At 38.5% G+C, this 16,211-nt stretch overlaps 1 protein-coding gene across 2 annotated transcripts in view; it reads left to right on the top strand.

The window, feature by feature from the left end:
• SHOC1 (shortage in chiasmata 1) overlaps nt 1–16,211 on the top strand; it is a 60,427-nt gene that overhangs the window by 39,152 nt on the left and 5,064 nt on the right. For both annotated transcript variants that reach the window (XM_058672745.1, XM_058672744.1), the window contains exons 17-23: nt 925–997; nt 4,578–4,647; nt 5,702–5,880; nt 9,287–9,404; nt 10,759–10,870; nt 13,342–13,463; nt 15,296–15,389. In XM_058672745.1, coding sequence (XP_058528728.1) covers nt 925–997; nt 4,578–4,647; nt 5,702–5,880; nt 9,287–9,404; nt 10,759–10,870; nt 13,342–13,463; nt 15,296–15,389 — 768 coding nt within the window. The remainder of the gene's footprint in view (nt 1–924; nt 998–4,577; nt 4,648–5,701; nt 5,881–9,286; nt 9,405–10,758; nt 10,871–13,341; nt 13,464–15,295; nt 15,390–16,211) is intronic.

The raw sequence follows: 16,211 nt of genomic DNA on the forward strand, positions 1-16,211 counted from the left end.
GTTATGCCCCTTTTAAGTGGTGCAGCTTTCTTAAGTTATTAAGACAAATTAATAAGTAAAAGAATTTTAATTGAAAATTATTTGCCTTTCTGATTGGGAAAATACAGCAGCAAATAATTAGCTTGACTCTTAACCATTCAAACATGTCTGGGTTGAGGTTAACACTAATACTGTGAAAATAGGCAGAGATAACTTGTGTGTTGATAGTCACATATGAGGACACCTTAAAAAGGCTATAGAAAAATGGAAAAGACAACTTTCCTTGGGTGTAAAAAATTTGAATACTTTCATAGTTTCTCCATAAGATCTATTTTCCATGAAATTTTTTTTTAAAGATTTATTATTATTGGAAAACCAGATATACAGAGAGGAGGAGAGACAGAGAGGAAGATCTTCCATCCGATGTTTCACTCCCCAAGTGAGCCGCAACGGCCGGTGCACGCCGATCCAAAGCCGGGAACCTGGGACCTCTTCCTGGTCTCCCACACGGGTGCAGTGTCCCAATGCATTGGGCCGTCCTCAACTGCTTTCCCAGGCCACAAGCAGGGAGCTGGATGGGAAGTGGAGCTGGATGGGATTAGAACCGGCGCCCATATGGGATCCCGGGGCTTTCAAGGCGAGGACTTTAGCCGCTAGGCCACGCTGCCGGACCCCTCCATGAAAATTTTTAAAGACCCCTTGTATGTGGGAATTCTTGAAGAAAGCTAATAATATACTAATCCTCAGTATTTTCCTCCCTGAGGTGACATTGTCTTGTCAAAATTTATTTATTTGTGTTATTTAAGCATTGACATCTTTTACTGCAGAAATATTTACATTGTAAGCTTATATTAGGTTCATGTGATCAGTTTGTTATTTTGCCATGGAAACAAAACTATGAAAAATTTTTCACATCATAAACATGAAGTTCTTATTTTTGGCTAGGTGCTGATTATAATAAGAATGGATTCAGATGTTGAAAAACATTTACTCATTAAAATCCTATCCAAAATAGAAGGTAGGCAAATTTAAATTATACTTATTTGGCAACAAATGCTTGAATATATAAAAATGTTTTGATGTAGTCAGATTCTTTAATTAATATGATAGTATCATACCATAAAATTCACCCTTTAAAAGAATAAAACTCAGATGTAATCATGTTTAAATCAATCTGGATTATTAATTGGCTATATAAATATGTAATATATGTATTATATGTATATATGTATTATGTATATATGTATATATGTATTATTAATAATTGACATGTTTTAGAGTTTGCTTATTTGTTGCTAAATAATATTGATTTCTTACAACAACTCTATTGTTTTAAGATTTATTTATTTTTGTTGAAAAGCGGAGTAACAGAGAGAGAAGGAGAGACAAATGTCTTCCACCTGCTGCTTCACTCCCTAAATAGCTGCAACGGCCAGAGTTAAGCTGAGCTGAAGCCAGGAGTCGGGAGCTTCTTCTGGGTCTCGCACATGGGTGCATGGTCCCAAGGACTTGGGCCATCCTCTGCTGCTTTCCCAGGCCACAAGCAGGGAGCGTATCAAAAGTGGAGCAGCCAGGACTTGAACCAGTGGCCAAATGGGATGCCTGTATCGTAGGCAGAAGTTTAGCTTTCTTTGCCAGAGTGCCAGCCCCCAACTCTAATAACAAACTTTATTAACATAGTTTTACAAACTTGTTGAAACTGAAGTTCATAAAAGTGACACAGCATGGCAAATCTGTCAGGCAGTAAGTAAATACCAGAATCAAGATTTGATCCTAAGTCTCTTTTTGTCCACTGCTACCTTTAGCTCCCTCATGATCTCCAACATCTTAGGGATCTAGAATATATAAATGCCTTTGTATTTGATTTTCTTTAATTTCCTCAGTTAGTGATTTGATCCATCACTTTAATTGGTCTTGTCCTTCTGTTTTATTTTCCATTTAAACCTCAGCCTTGAATAAATCATGTTTATCTTGTCTGTTTTCCTCACTAGAATGTCAGCTTCTGAGGAATAAGGATTATTGAGTAATTTGTATTCCTAGAGTTCAGGAAAATGTGTACAGTAGAGAAGACACTCAGTAGAAGTTTATTAGATAAATGTATAAAAGAGTTGTTTTATACCTAGTCCAAAGTAAGACTAGTGACATGATTGGACTGAAACCTATACATACAAAGCAACAGGCCTCAGTGGAGATAGTCAAGTCACATACTGTTCTAAAATGTAGTAATGTGAGGGAAGAAAGCTCTTTCAAGCAGAGCAGTATAAGGTGCTATTTCTGTTAATTTTTTTAAGGAGATTTATTTATTTTTAAAGGCAAAGTTACAGAGAGGAGAGACAGAGAGGGGAGAATGGAGGCAGAGAGAGAGAGGTAGAGAGACAGATTTTCAATCTGCTGATTCACTCTGCAAATGGTTGCAAAGGCTGGAATTGGGTTCTGTTGGAGCCAGGAACTTCTTCCAGATCTCCCACCTGGGTGCAGGGACATAAGCACTTGGGCCATCCTCTGCTGCTTTCCCATGCACATTGCAGGGAGCTGAATTAGAGCTGGGTCATCTGGGACTTGAATCAAGTGCCCCTGTGGGATGCCACTATGCTACACTCCAACCCCATGGAGCTGTTTCTTAATTATGTGATCATGTGCCCAGAGTCCACATTTGCAATCTTGGTCTTTCTAATTATTTTATTCAGTTTTTCACTTCTGGGAAACATAAGTCATATTTTCTAAAATCATTGTGATTCTTACTACTGGGCCCGGCGCAGTGTCTAGTGGTTAAAGTCCTCGCCTTCAATGCACTGGGATCCCATACGGGCACCGGTTCTAATCTTGGCAGCCCTCCTTCCCATCTAGCTCCCTGCTTGTGGCCTGGGAATGCAGTCGAGGACAGCTCAAAACCTTGGAACCCTGCACCCGCATAGAAGACCTGGAAGAGCTCCTGGCTCCTAACTTCAGATCAGCATAGCACCAGCTGTTGCAGTAACTTGGGGAGTGAATCATCAGACGGAAGATCTTTCTCACTGTCTCTCCTCCTCTCTGTATATCTGACTTTCCAATAAAAATAAATAAATCTTAAAAAAAGATTCTACTACTATCAGAATATTAGAGCAATGTTAATAATTTTAGCAGTGATGGCTCAACGAGTTTAGTTCCCATCACTCAGGTGGGAGACCGGAGTTGCGTTCCTGGCCCCTGGCTTCATCCCTGTCTTAGTCCTGATCCTTGCTGGCTTTGAGGAAGTGGCCCAGCAGATGGAGCTCTGTTTCTCTGTTTCTATTTTTTAATCAAGAAAATGCTGATTAGCATTTTATAAACACATGGATTTGAATACCAAAGGCATGTTTAAGAAGCTCAGTAAACATCCTTGTTCCACAGAGGAATATTACCATGTAAGTTCTGGGCACCTTCTCCTTTAATATCATCTGGGATATACTTATTTTGATAGATTACTGCTGTATGTCTTATCTGGGATGCCTGCTGAATATCTGTTTCTTTTTGTATTTGAGATTATATCATTATTATTCCTGTTATTATCTTGACACAAATAATGCCTATTGACAAAAATATTGACATACTGACTCTATTTACTGAATCTGTAAACCCAGACCAGTAGAAACCAGATCTCTTTTTTCTGTGTAGTGCTATGAAGTAAAAATGTGGTCCCACTTTCTATGTGTTTTCAAGGTGTAGAAATGGGGGCCAGCATTGTAATATGGTGATTTAAGCCACTCTAGCAATGCCAGAATCTTATATTGGAATGCTGGTTAAAATCCAATTGCTGTATTTCCCATCCAGCTCCCTGCTAATGTGTCAAAAGTTGTGAAGTCATATAAATTTTTTTTAAAGATTTATTCATTTTATTACAGCCAGATATACAGAGGAGGACAGAGAGGAAGATCTTACGTCCGATGATTCACTCCCCAAGTGAGCCGCAACGGGCCGATGCACGCCGATCCAAAACCGGGAACCTGGGAGCTCTTCCGGGTCTCCCATGCGGGTGCAGGGTCCCAATGCATTGGGCCGTCCTCGACTGCTTTCCCAGGCCACAAGCAGGGAGCTGGATGGGAAGTGGAGCTGCTGGGATTAGAACCGGCACCCATATGGGATCCTGGGGCTTTCAAGGCGAGGACTTCAGCCGCTAGGCCACGCCGCCGGGCCCGAAGTCATATAAATTTAAATGAAATTGTTAACCATTACTGTGAATTATTACAACTTAAAATACAATCTCTGCTATTTATTTATGTAGTTAGATTTTGACTATAAAAAAAGGTAAAATTTTCCATCTTTAACAAAATAGACTTAATGCCAATAAGATTATAGGGTGCTTAATTTGGTTACTTTACATTTTTGATCTACTTTATTATTTCAGATTTTAAAAATAGAATGTCTACTCACACTCTACACACACACACATCAGAAATATTTCTTATAGCTCAAATATTCTTAATATACTAGATGTGGAAAATTCAGCAAATTACACTTTTAGCAGTTTCCTTGTCCACAGATGTTTTAATCTATTATATGGTATTGAAATATATGAAACATCAAAAATGTGTTTTAGCATTCAAAAAAGCGTACTAAGAGACCTCTTTTCCCCTCAACAGGTTTAACACTTACTGTCTATCACTCGGATGAAGGAAAAGAGTTTCTGGAATCTAGTCCTCTTTTAAATGGGTAAAAATGTATTTATTCATCTACAAAGAGCAAACATACCAATTCCATTAGAAAAACAAGACTTCTCCTAGAATTTAGCTTACAAAGTTTAATAAAATTTGCAATTTAACAAATATCTGTGCTCTCTTCCTGGAAAAAAAAAAACAGCTTTCTTAAAATAAAACATTTTAATTTAGAAATTGTGTGTATCACCTATGTTAATGTGTAGGGATCTGGTTCAGTCATATTTTACTATCTGTGAAGTATTGATGTTACTGTTAGCAGTAGTGCACAAATACCTATTTAGATTTAGCCTCCTTTTTACCAGCAGCTTTTTTTTTTAAAGATTTATTCATTTTATTACAGCCAGATATACAGAGGAGGAGAGACAGAGAGGAAGATCTTACGTCCGATGATTCACTCCCCAAGTGAGCCGCAACAGGCCGGTGCTGCGTCGATCCAAAGCCGGGAACCTGGAAACTCTTCCGGGTCTCCCACGCGGGTGCAGTGTCCCAATGCATTGGGCCGCCCTCAACTGCTTTCCCAGGCCACAAGCAGGGAGCTGGATGGGAAGTGGAGCTGCCGGGATTAGAACCGGCGCCCATATGGGATCCTGGGGCTTTCAAGGGGAGGACTTTAGCCGCTAGGCCACGCCGCCGGGCCCTAGATACTGATATATGAAATTTGATATTAGGAAAGCTAAACTTATTTTAAGCCTCCATCATTTTTGCTGTTATTAAATAACTTGAAATTCACTGAGGAAGAACATAACCTGTTTTCAAAGTTGCTGGATAATATTTTATTACATAGATTCTCAAAGTTTCAGACTATGTAAGAAAATGAAATTGGTTTCTTGTAATGATCTCTGTTATAGATAATGCTCAGGTTCTCTGCTGTTTGAAGATGTATTAAAAAGGTGTCATCATCAAAAAGAAAGTTCAGAAAGGATGAGAGGAGTTGGAGAGTCTTCCCTAACTGAGCAAATAGAAAAGAATAGCAAGAAACAATCCTCTTTTAGCATTCCAAATAGTGAGATAAATATCATTACATTTTCTTGGTTCTCTTTGGTTTTCAGTACAAGTTCCTGTGTAATTATACACAATCAATATATTGGAGCCAACTTCCCCTGGGGAAATTTCTCATTTGTGGTGGAATACAATTACGTAGAAAATTCTTATTGGACTACACACTGCAAAAAATTGAATATCCCTTACGTACGCTTAAAAGTGATTCTTCCAGACACAGTTTTACAGGGTAAGTATATGAACATGTCCTGTTGCTGCACCATTAGGATAAAAAAATTTCTGTTTTCTGGTTATGATCTGTGAGAAGAAAATAAGCTGCAGCATGAAGTGTTAACTTCAAGCTGTGGTTGCACCACATTTGTATGATCTCAGGCAAGTCATGAACTGACATGTCTCTTGTCATTTGTAAAGTAAGACTTATTAATTATATATATTTTTAAAGATTTATGTATTTTTATTGCAAAGTCAGATATAGAGAGGAGGAGAGACAGAGAGGAAGATCTTCTGTCTGATGATTCACTCCCCAAGTGACTGCAACAGCTGGTGCCGTGCCAATCTGAAGCCAGGAGCCAGGAACTCTTCTGGGTCTCCTATGCGGGTGCAGGGTCCCAAGGTTTTGTGCTGTCCTCAGCTGCTTTCCCAGGGCACAAGCAGGGAGCTGGATGGAAAGCGGGGCTGCCGGGATTAAAACTAGCGCCCATATGGGATCCCGGTGCATTGAAGGCGAGGACTTTAGCCACTAGGCCACAGCGCCGGGCCCTACTAATTATATTTGTATTCATCTTTTCTTCTAACATTTTATTCATAATAGCATAATGTATTACAGTAAGATCCAATCTCAAGCTGATGCTGTTATTTGTTGTTATATTTTTGTTGAATTTTAGGGGAAAGTTATGTAATGATATGTTGAGTAACAAGCATTTTAATATGTAACAAAACTTATTCACAGATACTTATAAAATCAAAAACTCCTTCATGCATTATCTGATTTCTTTGTATTCCTTAGTAACTCTGCTTATGACCAATGCTGTAAGTTCTCAGATCCATAAATGCTGAATACATATATATATGTATATATTTAATAGATTTATTTATTTTTATTGGAAAGTCAGATTTGCAGAGAGAAGGAGGCACAGAGAAAGATCTTCCATCTGCTGGTTTATTCCCCAAGTGGCTCCAACAGCCGAAACTGAGCTGATCCAAAACCAGGAGTTTCTTCTGGGTCTCCTACATGGGTGCAGGGTCCCAAGGTTTTGAACTATCCTCAGTTGCTTCGCCAGGCCACAGCAGGGAGCTGGAAAGAAAGTGGAGCAGCTGGGATATTAACCAGTGCCCATATGGGATCCCAGTGCATCTAAGGCGAGGACTTTAGCCACTAAACTGCCACACCAGGCCCAAATCCTATATATTTTTTAGTCATGATGTATCTCTTTGTACTTGCTGTAATTATTATCTGTACTTGCTGTAATTATTATCAAATACGGGGGGGGAATCTAACTAGACTGTGAGATATTGCAACTCAATCCTAAAAATACACTAAAAGTTCGTTCTTGGAGTTTTTATATGTAGAATTAAATATTAAATTGATTAAATAATTTCAATGTGGAACTACAAAAGGGTAAAATATAAGAAGCATTCTAATTTATATTGAGAGTCTTCTTTCAAAGATGAACTCATTTATTTTAATAAATTTTCTATTTACAATCTTTCTGTGTACTAAATGTTGCAAATTCCAAGAAGTGAGAAGAAACACTGGGTCAAAGATACAAGATATATACACTTTGATGTATTGGTAAAAAGCCTTCCAAGAATGCTGTGCACATTGACACGGACGAAATTTTGAGAATATTTCTGGGCCTGGCGCAGTGGCCTAGTGGCTAAAGTCCTCTCCTTGAATATGCCAGGATCCCATATGGGCACTAGTTTAAATCCTGGCAGCCCCTTTTCCCATCCAGCTCCCTGCTTGTGCCCTGGGAAGGCAGTATAGGACGGCCCAAAGCCTTGGGACCCTGCACCTGTATAGGAGACCCAGAAGAAAATCCTAGAAGAGACTTGGAAGAAGTTCCTGTCTCCTGGCTTCGGATCGGCACAGCACCAGCCATTGTGGTCTTTGGGGAGTGAATCATCGGACGGAAGATCTTCTCTGTGTATCTGACTTTGTGATAAAAATAAATAAATCTTTAAAAAAAGAGAGAGAGAACATTTCTTACCCCATCTGTACTATGTGTATTACTAGTCTTTTTATTCATTGACAGAATTATAAGCAAAAACACTTTATAGTCGTAGTAGTTTCTGTATATTTTACTATTCGTATCTTCAGTTATGATTTCTTTTACATAGGCATTTTTTAATTGCCTCTTTATGTCTTTGTCTATCTAGTCAAATCTTTATTTACCTATTTATCTGTGAAATATTTCTCCCACATATTAATGTAAATAATTAAAGGTCTTGATGTATATCAGCGTATATTTATATAACAAATATAATGTTTCATGTAGGGAGTGATCATGTGGTTTCCTCTCGTTTTTAGTAGTGGCATGTGTGAGTACAGTCAAGCAAAAATATGGAAAAAGTCCAAATATATATAGACCAAGCTCTATTTTTTTAGTAAGAATTACCAACACTTTCATTTCTAAGGAGGATAAGATGACTTTTACTTTCTGCTTCAGACCTTTCCATATTCTGATTTCTGCCTTTTGTTTTTTAGAATGATTATGATTTTTATGCTACTCGCTGAAGAAACAACTACAAGGTTATTTCAAAAGATTTTAGCCTAGTGGACAAGATGTTGTTTCCCATGGAGTGTGTGTTGTGTTGTAGTGACACCAGTCTCCTACTTGAGCCTGATTCAAGTCTAAGCTGTTCCTCTTGCTAACCAGCTCTGTGAATGTGCCTGGGAAAACAGGGATGGCCCAAGTGGGAGACCCAGGTGCAGCTCTGAGCTGTTGGCCTTTGCCCGGCCCCAGACTGACCATGGCCAGCACTGGGGGAAAGAACCAGTGAATGTAACATCTGTGTGGGTGTGTTTCTCCTTCTCTTCTCTTCTCTTCTCTTCTCTTCTCTTCTCTTCTCTTCTCTTCTCTTCTCTTCTCTTCGCTCTTCTTCTTCTTCTCTCTCTCAAAATAAATCTTTTGAAAAATTTTGAAGATCTAAAAAAAGGTCTCTGTCTTTCAAGTAAATCTTAAGAAAAAAAATGCTCCGTCCCTCTGTCCCATTTTAGTATATGTGCTGCTGAAGCAAGCACTCCTCTGTCCCCAGCTCCTCTTGTCTCTAGCTTCCTGGTAATGCAGACAGTGGCAGTGGCTCACAACTGTTTCTGCCACCCATTTGGGAGGCTTAGATTGCCTGGTCAGGCCCATTTATGGTCAGTGTGAGCATTTGAGAAGGCCTGTGTAAGCATGGCTTACTGGAGCTCACGCTTTGCTTCTCTCTGCCTTTCTGTGTCTCTCACTCTGCCTCTCAGAGAGCTTTAAAAAGAGGATGAGGGGTTGTGGGAGTACAAAATTAGAAGATAATATGTCTTTCCATGAACTTTTGAAGTACCCATCTATTATTTTCAGATTTAAAGTAAAAGAAATGGGGAGGGGAGATGGGATGATACACACAAAAAAAATCACAAATTTTCTCTTTCTTAGGAAGTACTTCACTGGATACATTTCATGGCTTTCCTTTGGAAATTCAGATTCCATATGTGTTTTTTGCATCTGATGGACTTCTTAATACTCCGGAAATACTTCAATTGCTAGAATCCAAGTAGGCTGTTGGTTTTCTAATCATAGTGAAGATGTATGCATGCTCTGTCAGGCTCTATATTCAGCTCTGTATGTGGCCTTTTACCTCTCTGATTCAAGCCTGGAATTATATCGCATAAGAATAGCTTTCCAGAGAATTTATATTGATTTATACATCTTTTCTCTGTATTATACCCTTATAATTATTGAATATCTTTTTTGACAGTATTTACTTACGGGCAAAATAACATTTAATTATTTAATTTATGCTTTGTATATGCTTCTTTTGTTACCTGCTAATATGATTTTTTTTTCCCAGTGAATTATGTGGTCATATCTTTGGTTAATGATAACATTGAAAATAAGTATTCTTATGTGGGGAACATTTAAAAAATATTTTATTTGAAATAAAATAAATTTATAAATCTGTTTATATGAAAGAAAAAGTAACTCAGAGAGGGAGAGGAAGAGAGAGAGAGCGCACACACATCCTATTCCATCCATGAGATGACTCCTCAAGTGGCTGCACAGCCAAATCTGGGTCAGGCCAAACCAAGGGTCAGAAGCTCCATCCTGCTCTCCCACATGGATGACGGGGGTCCTCGTGCTTGTGCCATCTTCCACTGGATCTGAAGCGGAGCAGTCAGGACTCAGCCATCTCCTCCTATGGAATGCTGATATCATCCCGTGGCCGCTACACCCACACGCTACGACACTGCTCCCTGTTTAGGGAGACCTAAAACACTACCTGGGAAATCAAGACTGTGAAGTTCTAAATTGATTCTGCAGTCTGTAGACCTTTAGTGCTAAGATCACATAGATCCTATTTTGAAATCATGAAATGCTTTATTTCAGCACACAACTTGTCACAGAAATGTTGGGCCTTGGGCTGCATATTAAAGAAGGATAACTGGGCTGTGAAGTTAATGAAATGCAAGTCTGTGTGCCATGCTTTTGCTTTATATACCTTAAGGCAGGGGAATTCATAGAAAACTATATTTATATAAAAGGTGGATAAATGTAGGTCAGTTTCAAGGAAAAAGAAAATTATGGCAAATGTTCAGTGTTTCAGTCTTGTAACAGTGCTTTGATTTCAAACATTATTACTTAAGGAACTAATAAATTGGTCAAGACATTTACAATGGTATTATGTGAAATAATATTTAACACTTTGCCTTAGGCAACACATCTGAACTAATTTGTTTCATATGCTGAATAAATCATAATTTCATTTCTCAAGCTTATGAAATAGAATACATTGATTTATGAAAGGAAAAAGCACAATGTTTCATGTACATTAGCATGCAGCAGGACAATGCATCTTTGAAGAATTTTTCTTAGCTGTTTCATGTTTTCAAGAATCTTGTCTTTCACAGTTACAATATCCTTCTGGTGGAGAGAGGCTGCAGTGAGTCGTTGAAGCTCTTTGGAAGCACAGAGCATTATGCAGTGGTGACAGTCGATGAGCACACTGCCATCGTTTTGCAGGTAAAACTATATAGTAACAATATAAGTTCATATGCATAGGTATACATATATGTATATGAAAGACCAGGATGCTCACCTTAACTTATTATGACTTCTTTTAAACCTTGTGAGTAGCTTGCAAATGCTAGAATCATTAGTGTAGAAAACTGATTACCAAGGTCTTTTGATGCCTTATAATATATAACATTTTAAAAAAGCAAATACTTAATATTGTATGTTGACCTATTTTTAAAAGCAAATATAGAGGGGCTGGCATGGTGGTATATAGCAGGCTAATCCTGTGGCTATGGCACCAGCATCCCATATGGGTACAGGTTCAAGTCCCAGATGTGCCATTTCCAGTCTACTCTCTTCTTATTGCCTGGGAAGAGAGTGGAGGATGGCCCAAGACCTTGGATCCCCTGCACCCATGTGGGAGACCCAGAGGAAGCCCCTGGCACCTGGCTTCAGATTGCAGCCATTTGGGGAGTAAACCAGCAGATGGAAGATCCTTCTCTCTGTCTCTTCCCCTTTTATTATGGGATTTATTTAAGATTCTGTTACGAGATTTATTTATTTATTATGAGATTTTATTTGTGTTTTGTTTACATTTCATTTTATTACAAGAGGTGTGGGTATAGGAGCTGAATGATATATAGGGCAGACTGGACCAATTGCTGCACATGCTGCCAGGCACAGGAACGAGGGCTGCGGTTGGTCCCGGGCTGGGGTGGGGGTTATTGGAGCTCACTCTAACTGGACTGTAGCTCACACTGATGGACATGGGGGCCAAGCATGTGGTGGGGAGGGTTGGGCTGAGCTGCAGCACCCATTTGAGGATCCCTCAACTAAACTGCTGGACTCAAAACTCCAACCATGGGGAAAATAGCAGGACCTGTGATCTGACCATGGAGGGCATGTGTCAGAACTGGGCCTCCTCAATGGCTAAGATGGAGCAGTGGATGGTGTACCCAGAAGCACATGGAGGATATGGAAACACATTGGATCGACAGAAGACATCTGGTACCATAGCAGAGGAAGAAAAGAAATTGGTCAGCTACCTCAGCCAAGCTTTGACTGCAGATATTTGTGTGAATGGAAACTCTGGGTGTGGACTGTGATAACAAATGGACCTTGGAAGGATTTCTTCATCCTTGGATTTAACCACTAGGCTATCATTCTGGGGCCTGTCTTTCTCTTTGTAACTGACTTTCAAGTAACGTAAATAAATCTCTAAAAAACAAATAAAGGATAACTATAGCATTGAAAACTTTAAAAAGCAAATCCCAGCCACTGTATAATTGATCATTGGTAATATGGAATTTCCTCTAAGCTAGTTTTGTTTTTTAAGATTTACTTATTTATTTGAAAGGCAGGTAAAGACAAGGAGTGACAGAGAAAGGGAACAAGTTTTCCTGAATGCTGGTTCACTTTCCAAATGGCTGCAACAGAGGCTTCTGGCTGAAGTGAGAGGCCTCCATCCAGGTTTTCTACATGGCAGGAAAGGGCCCTGCCCTGGAACATCTTCTGCTTTCCAAGGTGCATGAACAGAGAGCTGGAGCAGAGTGGAGCAGCTGGGACTCTATAATCAGTGTTCATATGGGAGGCCGTCATTGCAAACTATGTTTGACCTGTTGTGACTCCATACAGGCCACAGAAAGCTGGATTCTAAACAGAGAAACTCTCTTCAAATATCCACACAGTTTAGAGTTTCAGATATGTAAAATCTTGGCTAAATCTTTGTGGTGTGTTTCCTTGATTGGAGCACCAGTTGCAAAGAAATTGATCTGAATGGAGTGGGGAACAGATTGGATGGTTTGATGCTACACAGTGAAAGTTAATGGCAAACATGGTAATGTACAAATCTGATTTGCCAGCAAATGTTTCTGTGTAAGAATTACAAGATGGAAAAATACAGTTCTGAGAGGTTCCTAAGAGGTACTGCTTTGGATATTTAAATTTCTTAAGCAATTCTTTTTCTGTTTGTCAGAATTGATTTAAACCACAGCTATATAGCTTATTTTAAGAGGAAAGACATTTACTGAATTACTACTCTATCAAAAATCACTTGTGTTAAAGAATTAGGGGATACCAGTTCATTAGGTAATGAAGTTATATTGTTTACTGTTATTTTCTCAATTCTCTAGAATAAACGTGCAGAGGAAATGATCCTATAGTTTTTAAAATGTATTTTCTTTTGCCTCTGGAGTAGCCAGATCCCCTTGCCAAAATCGGGTTATTTTGTAGGCTGTTTTTTTCTGTATCTTGGATGTTGGGAGATCCTTGAGCCTTACACACTGAAGCTACCATTAGTGGTTGTCTGTCTACTGTGGCTTTTTCTCCTGTCATTTCCTGTGTGATTTTAATTATTCTGTGCAATGGGGACCTGGACCTCTATGGATTTTTTTTCCAGATTGTTATTTATATATCATTGATTCCTAAAAAATAATAATAATTTTGTAACAGCTAATATATTATTTACTTTCTGATAGAACCTAGAAGAACTGAATTATGAGAAGGCATCAGACAATATCATTATGAGACTCATGGCTTTGTCATTTCAGTACAGCTATTGTTGGCTAATTTTATATAAAAAAGAAACAATAAATTCAGAGTAAGTAAACATTTCTTCACCCAAAGTCATATTCATAATTCTTAAATTATTCAGTCCTATTTTTGTATAGCAATAGCAATGCAAATTTTCTGCTGCTCATCTGGTTTAAATCAAAGATCCTCAAGATGGAGGAATGTTCACAGGAAAATCAACTGTGATCTGGGGGCCGATACATGTCCCATCCTTATCTCAGTAAGAAATGCTGTGCAAGTGTTCTATTACTTTGAAATTCTAGACTTGTCTTCTACAGAAAGAATTTAGCCTAGTTAAATATCATATTTCTATGCTTCCTTCTTATTGATGTGATTAAATGAAAAAGCATTAAAATAATCCGTTTCAAAACACTGACTCAAGTAGTCAGCATGTGTCTCTCTTTTCCCTTGTCTCTGAGTGTTGCTAGACCAAATACTCTTTCTCCTTTTCTCCCCTGCCATTGGCTTTTCTCTCTGCCTCTACACTGATCCCTGTCACTCAGAGGTCATTTGTAACTTTCTTATAATCATCTTAAAAACTATCTGTATTCTTTAACTGCTTTTAGGTGTTTTAATATGGTTTAATGTAACATTTCATATATATTATTTTAATATATTTATACATTTAATAATGTATAAATGATTTATATAATTTTAATATAATATATTTCCAATATGTTAATAAGGAAGATTGGCAAGCAGAGATCTATCCACTGGGTTAACTCCAAATGCCCGCAATACGAGGATGGGGGGGTGATTGGGAACTCAGTCCTTGTCTCGCATGTGGGTGGCAGGAACCCAAGGCACTAGAACCATCACTTGCTGTCTCTGAGGGTACGTGTTGCTTTCAATCACTAAGTCTGGGAAACAGTCCTGTAGATTTAAATATCCTTTCCCTCCCTCCACTTGTTAACAGTGTTTCAGTTCAGAATGTCATATTTCATGTGATTTTTTATGAGACTGCTTTTTTCGCACCCCCAGATGCCTCTTGATATTCCTGTCTACAATCTGTCATATAGTCAGTCAGTATCTAAAATAAAGCTGATTCTTTCTGTATGTTAAGAGGCCTTCACTGATTCCTCTTTAATTATTGAATGCATATGTGCTATCTGCCTTAATATTCAAGGCATTCACTTTAAAATGTCAACCAAGGTTGGGAAGGAAAGTACCTGAATTCAGTAGTCAGGACCAGAAAGCTCCTGATTCCAGTTTTCTCCTAATGTAGACCAGGAGAGGCATCGGTGATGGCTTAAGGAAGTGATTCGTGCCACCCAGATGGAGAAGGAGATTCAATTCCTGGCTCAAAGCTTTGGCCCACCCCGATCTCAATGACTTTGAGCCCTTGGATCCAATAGTGCCTTCCCCAGGACTTCTTAGTAACATGAACGAATACTTTGTGTGTAGGCAAAGAGTATATGGAGTAAACATGATAAAATACCACCCACAGCTCAGTGCTCACTCTGGACTGTAATAGCTATAGACAGGTGAGTCTAGTTCAGGAATAAGACCCAAAGTAGATTCTAGGTATCTTGTTTTTAGTCATGTGTTCATATCTGAGTCTGACCATTGGGGTGGAATATTTTAGTTGCTTATGTTTTGTCACAGCCATAGTGGAATCAATAGAGAAATGGGTCAAATTACTCCCACACTCCCACACCTCGCCCAAGCTCATGTCCTCAACATCTGCTAGCTTTAATAGTACTATTAAAGAAAGAAGGTGGGAATCATTGTTCAAGAGTCCACTATCTTATGCTTTAGCCAGGTTGTTCTAGTAACATTACCAAACACAGGAAACAAAATGAACTTTTAATACAATCAGATATAAACTGGGTAGAAATATAGTAATAGAATTCTTTTCAGGTACCATCTTACAGAAAAGACGCTTCATCATCTAGCACTGATATATGCAGCTTTGGTTTCATCTGGGCTAAAATCTGCAGAACTGGATGTAAAGGTATTCTTTTCCAGTACATTTGTTTATAAATATTTTTCACAAATGAAAATGCCACTCAAATGCATTTGCCTGCTTGGGAGAAACATCAAATGGGTAAGTGAAAAATTTCTTAAAAACCCAATTAGGAACAATTTCTAATTAAAATTCTTATCACTTAAGTTTCTGTTCTAAAAGCTTTTAGTTTAATGAGTTTAAAGCATAAAGCAATGTTTCTTAATTACTACTTAAAATGTTTTAAAAGCATGGCAAGATATGGTTTAACATAAATAGCCCTTTATCATAAATGTTCCTTATGAGATACATATTAAGCTTTTATCTGTTACATAATGGAAATCTTTTGACATATCAGGACTCAATACTCTTCTGCTACCACTTCATAGATTCAAACATACATGGATGTAACTTTCATTCCTGAGCATAATTCTCTCTCTCTCTGTCTCTCTTTGCCTTTCTAATAAATAACTCTTTATGAGTGGGGGTGGGGAAACAGTTACAGACAGCAAGTGGAGGCTATTAGAAAACTCCTTTTTAGAGTTAGGTTTATACTCCTTGTGCCTCCCCATCCCAGTGTTATGGTTAGTATGTCTTAGGCTCCAATAAACCAACATTAATAAACGATTATTAAAATAGTGGGAATGACTATTTTTGGATTTATTTTTATTTATTTGAAAGGAAGAGAAAGGTGGAAGAGAGAGAGAGCGAGCTTCTGTCTGCTGGTTCGCTCCTCAAATGGTTGCAACAGTTAGGGCTGAGTCAGGCAGCATCCAGCAGCTTGGAGCTTCTTCTGGCTCTGCTGCCTGTGTGCAGGTGCCCAAGCACTTG

The sequence above is a fragment of the Ochotona princeps genome, chromosome 14 (genome assembly GCF_030435755.1).
Source record: "Ochotona princeps isolate mOchPri1 chromosome 14, mOchPri1.hap1, whole genome shotgun sequence".
Lineage (NCBI taxonomy): Eukaryota > Metazoa > Chordata > Mammalia > Lagomorpha > Ochotonidae > Ochotona > Ochotona princeps.